Genomic DNA, 8,986 nt, shown 5'->3' on the forward strand with positions numbered 1-8,986 from the left:
TTAGAGAGACTGGACTATGAAATGAATTGCCGATGTTAAATTTGGACTTGGAAAACTGTATAATATTATATATATATATATATATATATATAACATTTAACATTTGCACATATATTAAAGGTATTATAAATATAAATTTGGAACCTCAAAATCAAATTAATTAATAATAACTTTAACTAGTTATAGTTGAGCTGAATTGTAACAAAATTGAGAATGATTATTGTTACAAATACTGTGTTCTAAAAAATCCTTCTCAACCACATTTGGTGTCTTCTTAAATGTGGATTTATCCACTTTTCAAAACAGAATTATTGAATACATTTCTTGATTTTTTTCTTAACCTCATATGTTATTTAAGTAGTCCATTTGTTTCAAATTTTGACTTGAGTTAAATTGAATAGATTAAAAAAATATATTTTTTAATATGAATCCAAATTAAAGATCTCATGCTTGAATTTGTAATGAAAAGGATTATTTCATTTATTAAGGTAATACGTATTTATATAAGTAGCGAGGAAAAGATTTTCCTCAATCATATATATAAATCTACGATTCATCCTCATAGATTAATTAAGGATTAAAATATATAAATAATATAGAATTTTCATTCCATTACCTATATTATAAGCTTTTATCAATAATCATATTTTGTGTAGGATATGTTTACTTAAAATATAGGATCAGAGTTAACCTGCAAAGTTCATGATATTTAATTTATAAGTTGTTGAGATTTGATTCATAGTTATCTATCTAGATAGTTATCATGATATAGTAGTTACATGATGATTTCAATAACCACCTCAGTCATGATTTAGTAGTTATAGGGTGGTTTCAATAACTACCTCAATCTAGTAGTTATAGGGTGGTTGTCACTAGGTCCTATAAATAGGATCGTAGTTCATGAAGTAAGAAATCTAGAAAGTGTGTGCATTTAGTATCTTGTAAGTGTTCTTATCAATTCTCCTGTTTTTAAATACTATATCAGTTTTCTTGAGTCGAAAGAATTCTTTTTACTCGTATCGTAGTATTTTGTTTTTCCCTTGCTCCTTCATCTACAACATTTATGGTATCAAAGCGAGTATTAAGATGAAGACTCTATTCAAGTCTCAAGACCTTTGAGACTTAATAGAGAATGGATATGCGGATCCAGATGACGAAATCAGAAGGACTTAAAGGCATTGTTCTTCATTCAATAAGCTGTACATGAGACGATCTTTTCAAGAATTACAACAACGACAACCTCAAAGCAAGCTTGGTTGATACTTCAAAATGAATTTCAAGGCTTATCAAGGGTGATTACGGTAAAACTTCAAACCCTCGTCGTGAGTTTAACATTTTATTCATGAAAAGCAATGAATCGATGCAAGATTTTCTTTCTTAAGTGATTGAAATTGTTAGTCAAATGAAATCTTATAGTGAACATCTTCCTGATCATATAATTGTTGCAAAAGTTTTGAGAAGTTTAACTCCAAAATTTGATCATATTGTTGCCGCAATTGAGGAATCAAAAGATTTATCTACTTATTTATTTGATGAACTAATGGGTTTCTTGCAAGCACATAAAGTAAGGTTGAACAGGTCACTTAGAAAAAGTAAAGAAAATGCATTTAAGGTTAAGGGGGAGTCTTCTACTTCAAAAGAAGATAAAAAATAGCAGGAAGAGGACGTGGCAGAGGTAGAGGAAATGCAAGATGAAGAGGACACTTTCATGGGTATGAAGAACAAGGGCAATCAAATTATGATAAAAAAAATTACAAGAGTGGAATTTAATGTCACTATTATAAAAAGTTTGGTCACATGAAGACAGATTGTTGGAAAAGAGAAAAGCAAACAAGCTATGTGGAGAAAAATGAAGAAAATAATAAGTTGTTTATGACTCGTTCACAAGTTCATAATATCTCAAATGATATTTGGTTTCTGAATAGTGGATGTTCTAATCATATGTTAGGCATAAAATCAATATTTAGATATATTGATGAAACTCACAAGTTGAATGTTAGACTTGGAGATAATAAGCAAATCCAAGTGAAAGGGAAAGGAACAATTGAGGTGAAGACAAATCAAGGGAAGATAAAATATCTTGATAATGTTTTCTTTGTTCCTATTTTATCATAACTTGTTGAGTGTTGGACAATTAGTAGATGATGGATATTCAGTAATATTTTATAATGGTTTATACATTATTAGAGATAAAAAATCTGGTTTGATTATAGTAAATGTTTGCATGACACAAAACAAGATGTTTTCACTTGATGTGTCAAATATTGAAAGGCATGCACTTATTACAACTCAAAAGAATGAGTCTAGTTTATGACATTTAAGATATGAACACCTTAACATTAAAGGTTTAAGGTTGTTAAGTCAAAAAGGAATGGTTTTCGGATTGCCTAAGATTAATATACTTGATGTATGTGAAGGATGTATTTATGGCAAACAAAGTAAAAAATCATTTCCTATTGGAAAAGCATGGAGAACATCTAATTGTTTTGAATTAATTCATGCTGACTTATATGGATCTATGAATACAAAATCATTTAGTGGAATTCAATATTTTTTATTGTTTACAAATGATTATAGTCGCATGAGTTGGGTATATTTTTTGAAATTGAAATCTGAAACATTTGATAATTTTCGAAAGTTTAAGGCACTTATAGAAAGGCAAAGTGGTAGATATATAAAGACATTTCAGACAGATAGAGGTGTTGAATTTTTATCTAATGAGTTTAATTCCTTTTGTGAAGAAAATGGTATTTACAGAGAATTGACAGCACCATATACACCCGTAACTGTAACATCTCATTAGTCCTACATCAGAAGTGGGCAATGTGTATGATTAGCTTATATAGGTCTGATGAGTATACTACGTAAACTCTCGCTTAAGCATTTTGGTCCGTGGTTGAAGGACCAAAATGAAATTATTGGCCAATTGGCTCATCAGACTCGGGTCGTGATATTTGGTATCAGAGTCGACCTAGCATTTGGGCAGGGTGAGAGGGCTCGAGTAGGAAAGGGCTACCCGTGGATGGAGTCGAGAACTCATCAGGGCGTGAAGCGCCTTGACGAGGATGTCAAGCTAATTAAGTTGGGGATATTGTAACATCCCATTAGTCCCACATCGGAAGTGGACAATGTGTATGATTATTTGTTGAATATTTCACCAATAAAGGCTGTTATGAATCGAACTCCTTTTGATGCTTGGTATGGTATAAAACCAAGTGTTAGACATCTAAGAATTTTTAGTTGTATTGCTTATGCTTTGGTGAATTCACAAAATCATCACAAGAGACCAATAAAGGTGGAACACAAATGTAGATTCTAACATAACTAGACACTCCGCAGAATCAAGTGATAGATCTTGCTCCAACAAGTTCACCGTCAACCTCACCCAATAGCAGTTCAAATTTTGATTCCTCAGATGAAACCTCTCCAAGAAATTTCAGATCATTGATAGAAATTTATAACTCAACATTTGCTTTATTTATTTCAGATCCAACAACTTTTGAGGAAGCTCTTAAAAAAGAGGTATGAAGAAAAGCAATGAAGGAGGAAATCAAGTCAATTGAGAAGAATGAAACTTGAGAGCTAATGGATCTACCGAAAGAAAAGAAATCTATTGGATTAAAATGGATATTCAAAACAAAGTTTAAATACAAATTATTTAGTTTCACTGATAGTGATTGTGCAGGAGCTTTAGATGATCGAAAAAGTACTTCAGGCAAGTGGAGCCATAACAATGAAGTATTATGGAACGGATGAACAAATTGCGAATATCTTCACCAAATCGCATCCAGTTCGAAAGTATGTTTATTTTATGTCGCAAATTGGTGTATGCAAATATGAATCAAGGGGGAGTGTTGAGATTTGCTTCATAGTTATCTATCTAGATAGTTAACATGATCTAGTAGTTACAGGATGATTTCAATAACCACCTCAATCATGATCTAGTAATTATAGGGTGGTTTCTTCATAGTTATCTATCTAGATAGTTATCATGATTTAGTGGTTACAGGATGATTTCAATAACCACCTCAATCATGATTTAGTAATCATAGGGTGGTTTCAATAACTATCTCAATCTAGTAGTTATAGGATGGTTGTCACTAGGTCTTATAAAACCATAGGTCTTATAAAACCATAGTTCATGAAGTAAGAAATATAGAGAGTATGTGCATTTGGTATCTCGTAAGTGTTCTTATTAATCCTCCTGTTTTTAAATACTACATCAATTTTCTTGAGTCGAAATGATTCTTTTTACTCGTATCATAGTATTATATTTTTTTCTTGCTCCTCCATCTCCAACAAAAGTCTCATTGAATTCAGTTTTTCAGATCCCTTTTGGAGAAACTCAAAGAGTCATTGAAGGACAACAACTGCATATATACGCTGGACTTGAAGGATCATGCATATTTTCTTCATCACTCTGGTTCCTGTACCAGATCAAGCTATGGGCAAGATCAATGATTTGTCTTGCTCCAACTCAGGCAAAATTGTTTGATGTATGTCCTTCATGTGCTACATCCTTTGATCTTTTACAGCTATCTTCTTATTGTCCGTTCATGGTGGAGGTGACAGACATTGAGAAAGAGCTAGTCTTGTCCTTGCAAAGGTGGTCCTGTTCTGCTCCTGTGTTTCAATCCAGATCAAGATGTTTTGTGATGGGGGTGCCAAAGTTTTTGTAGTGTTCAATGCTTGCTCTCAGACTTGTTTTGAGCTGGGAGATGAGGTGAATTCTGATCAACCACTTTGTGTCTGTAGATCAGTAGATTACTTTACCTGAAATCACAGCTGAATAACTCAGCTGCATTCACCATTGTTTTGAAGTCTCTTATCAATCTGTTGCATTCATAATGCATTACAATGACATAACATATATAGATTAACTTTGGATATTGTTCTCTACACAAGCAGACTCCAAATTGTTGGGATTTTGCTGGTACTTTGCTTGAGAGTAGTCCTGAGTACTTTGCTTGATGTCTTAAGAGCTTCGACGGCAGCTATGTCCTATGACTCAGTTTTGGGTGACTAATATATCATGGTAGTGACAGCAAAAGGTTTTCTGCATCAACTATTCTCAATGCTCTTGTGTTTGTTACTTACCAATTGTTCCTCTTTAATTCCAACCAGTGATTCAGTCATGGTAAATGTACTATGTACTCATGGAGGAAAAGCCAATCCTGTAGAATACATACATACATACATACATACATATATATATATATATATATATATATATATATCTGTGTTGGAGGATGATTGTAATATTCCAATCTGATTAACCACACATCTGTCATAATCTGAGTCTTTGAATAGTATATGAGCTATATAATACATCCTGCAGTTATAGTAGCAACAACATGATAGCAGCTGAGAGCTGACTGAGCATTCCAAGGAATCTCTGCACAAATGAATATGATAGCAACAACATGAAACCATATCTGCACATGAATATGTAAAGGTGGATCTCAGTGCACACACAAAGCCATGGCATGTGTTTCTACAGAATTAGTTTAGAATTAACATCAACTTGCAGACAAGTTCAATCTTACAACACTGAATAGATCTTGGGATGCACTCACAGTAGCAGCTCATTACAGATGACAAAAGATGCTTTAGCAGACTGAGACACAAAGAAGAACAAGGCAGCAGGGAATCATTCCTCCATCATTTGAAGCTGCTCCTAAAAGCTTAAACAAGAGACTGAAACTTCCAAGAGGGCTTCCCCCACAAGCACCCACTAAACAGTGGATTCCTTCTTTTAATCACATGGAAGCAAAGTCCAGAATCTAAGGGGACAAGTGGTCAAACAAAAGCATGGCAGACACAAGCTGATCAGTCTGATCTCCTACATAACACTTCTCTTGATCTTTTTCCCAAGAAAGAAGAATAACAATTACCTTAATATAGTTGTTTCATGGTCTTCTCCTCATCATACTTCTTTACAGTTTACCACCTGATCTCTGATGGCTGCTCCATTCAAATCGTAGGCATATGAGAAATTATTCTTTTTTCTTTTTTAATCTAAGATTATGGCCATATCAAACTACCAGTTTGATGGTGACAAATCATCCCAAGCAGAAGAGAGATACCAAGCTTTTCATTCATGGCCTGCTTATTTTCCTCCTTTTACTAGCAGAACTATGATGACATGTTGCATGTGATTCAGCAGTTCCCTCATCGCTTTTATAGCTCAGGCATGCGGCATCCAGCACACCAATGGGGCTATCATTTTTGAGTGATATGCTATCATTTTTGAGTTCCCTGTTTCTCCTCAATTCCATATCTATAATCACTTGATAACATCTCAACACTTGATCCTGCAGCAAAAACCACACAGTTCATCAAGTTTAGGTGAAACATGAAACTATTTGACAAGAACAGTGCAGTTAATTATCTACCTTTGATACTTGGATGCAACCGGACACAGCTTTCTCAACATCCATGGTTTGTGTCTGTTCCAAAACCAACACTGTAATGGCTGCAGCAGTTTCGGAAGGCCTGAATTCTAGCAAATCACTCCCTGCACCTCAATAACCTCACTTTTAGCTACACAACTCTAATCTAGCTTTCCTGTTGTAACAAATATACATAGAATTTTAGAGCTTTCGGCAAGAAATCTACCTCTAATTGTGCTCAAAATGAGCTCCATCGATCGACAGATCGCCGCTTCAGTTGGCACACTGCCACCACTGAATTTGTTCAGGAAGAAGTCGATAAAAGAGAATGGAGTCACAGCTTGCATCCTCCATTTAAGTGTGCTCAGAACCAGAAGCTCCATTCTCCGTATAGTCCTAGCTTCAAATACATATTTTGCCTCGCCCACCTAATCAAAGAAAATACAGGAAAATTCACAAAAGGTTCGAAGAACATATCGGAGACTTCTGTTCTTGAAATGCTTCCTCACCTGCAAGTCCAGGCAGAGAGGGACATCGGTTTCCTCCATCTTCGCAGCCAATGATAAGCATGCCACGGATAATAGTTGTGTCATCCAAGCCTTGCCTTCCTGTAATTAAAACCAGAACAAATTGAAGTAAATAGATTAGATGAATCCATATTACAGCAGAAAAATGGCCTTGCAATTTCTCAAGGCATTCTAAGATAAAAGAGTCAAGGTAATGTGAAAGTTCTTACAGGAAGATCATAGGTAGACAGGAACCGATCCAAGTAGTTTACAGATAAATAGGCACTCAATGGTCCCAAATTATAATGCGCATGGACCTGTTCGATACATTACCAATGTCATTAGCCATAATGAAGATGACAAAGCTCAGATGCAGAAAAAAGCCTTACACTATTACTATTAGCAAAACAAGTGAATGCAAAACCAAAAGAATTCAATTCCCAGAGCCAAACTATTGAATGCATGGACAAAACCAGAATAAAAAAAGGAAACATAAGGTGACTCACAAAACCACATTTTTCATAGTTGTTAGAGCAAAATCTGACATATTGGTCAAATATCAAGAGCTCCTAAACACATTAAGAGTAAAAGAAATCACTTATATAAGAATACAAGTAGAGAATAAAACACAGAATAAACTTTTATATCATACAACAAAAGAACATAAAAATCTCATTTTTCAACCACAACTAAGCAAAAGGCAAAGAACCAGTATTATGTTGAGATGTAACGTCAAATAGCATCTGCAGTGGCCTAAGAACCCATCTACACTAAAGGAAATAAAATAGAAGAGATTATAACAAGAAGAAAACTTGAGTAAAAATCTGTAGAAAACAAGAAGCCACCTTCAATATCCAATCAATGGCATCTCTCCTAATGGACAAGTCTAATGACCCGGAACGCAGCCTCTCGGCATAGTCCTCCCTCGGCATATGCGCGGTCTCCCTCTCGACCATGAAAGCCAAGCACTCGTCCGATTGGGGGGGAAAGCCCGTGGGGAAATCCCCATAAAAATCGCACCTTTTTTGTTGAGAAACACAACCACGGGTATGCTCCTCCTCCTCGTCGTTATCACCGTCACCGTCATCAAAACCCAGGATGCAACTGTTGTCCTCAACGCAGAGGAGGGCAGAGGAAGCATAGTCATAGCTCGGAACCATTGCTGCTTGATATATCAAAAGGCAAGGATAATGGTGGGACTAAAGCTCAAGCTTTACGGTTGACACAAGGTCCTTGTTTTCCCTCCTGCATCCTCATTCAAAGGTGCCTCCTTTTTCATGGAGAAAACGATTTCAAAGTTGGTAGTGCTCTCTGGAGGGGGAGAGGTAGTGGAAGAGGACAGTAGGATGGAACCACTGTTGCATAGAGGAAAGGTTGTGGTTTTGTAAGGCCATTGTGTGAGGATAGCGAAATGACACCGAGAAAAATGTCTTGCAAAAAGAGACAAAAAATTAAAAAAGATGGAGCGAAGTTGTTAAACAAAGATGGAATTTTGTTTTGTTTTGGTCCACCGGGGTGTCCTTTTGGTTTTCATGTTGGTGATGGGGAGAATGTGGTTGATTTAATTGTGTATGATCCGTTTGTACAAAGACATGATAAATCTAGTTGAGGTTTTCTGGATCCAACACACTTGGGATGAGGACAAAAGCATGGGGCAGGATTTTTAGGAGCCATGGAGATGGCTGGATGGATTTGTAGTAAACCATCGGATTGCTTTGTCCAAAATGACCATATATAATGGACATGCCATTCCAAGCCACAAAAATTTGATGTTCTTGGAAGCTACATGTATTTTGGGGATGGTTTGAAGTGTATTCGGATTGGCGTAGGCATTACCATCCACTGCCTTCAAGGCATATCGCAGCAGGCAACAAGCTCACATAGATGGATGGATCAGAAAGGAAAGAGACCGGGGGGCTTTCAAGGTAAGCTGAGGGTGTTCATGGGGAGAGACATGGCAAGAATTAACCAGTAGGAGCTGCAGTCAGGTCTCTGCTCTTCTCCTTCTCCCTGGGACTCGTGCAAACGCTACTTGCGTTGGTAGATGAAAGAGCTTTACTACCAATTTTACTTGTTGGAGAAATCTGC

At 35.9% G+C, this 8,986-nt stretch overlaps 1 protein-coding gene across 1 annotated transcript; it reads right to left on the bottom strand.

Moving 5' to 3' along the window:
• Window positions 1-5,489: 5,489 nt before the first annotated feature.
• LOC135637703 (cyclin-D4-1-like) lies at window positions 5,490-8,245 on the bottom strand. Its single transcript, XM_065150432.1, has 6 exons — window positions 7,744-8,245; window positions 7,129-7,215; window positions 6,902-7,000; window positions 6,619-6,820; window positions 6,396-6,517; window positions 5,490-6,314 (listed from the first exon to the last, which is right to left on the bottom strand). Exons 1-6 carry the CDS (start codon window positions 8,056-8,058, stop codon window positions 6,099-6,101), a joined length of 1,041 nt encoding a protein of 346 aa, XP_065006504.1. The 5' UTR covers window positions 8,059-8,245; the 3' UTR covers window positions 5,490-6,098.
• Between the last annotated feature and the right edge of the window lie 741 nt (window positions 8,246-8,986).

The sequence above is a fragment of the Musa acuminata genome, chromosome BXJ3-5 (assembly GCF_036884655.1).
Source record: "Musa acuminata AAA Group cultivar baxijiao chromosome BXJ3-5, Cavendish_Baxijiao_AAA, whole genome shotgun sequence".
Taxonomy (NCBI): Eukaryota; Viridiplantae; Streptophyta; class Magnoliopsida; order Zingiberales; family Musaceae; genus Musa; species Musa acuminata.

Bases quoted from the DNA above. Each gene is read 5' to 3' on its own strand.
- LOC135637703 (XM_065150432.1), bottom strand. From the start codon at position 8,058: ATGGTTCCGAGCTATGACTATGCTTCCTCTGCCCTCCTCTGCGTTGAG. The intron at 7,216-7,743 runs GTGGCTTCTTGT...TGTATCGAACAG, and splicing joins CCATTGATTGGATATTGAAG to GTCCATGCGCATTATAATTT. The intron at 6,518-6,618 runs GTAGATTTCTTG...ATTGAGGTGCAG, and splicing joins CATTTTGAGCACAATTAGAG to GGAGTGATTTGCTAGAATTC.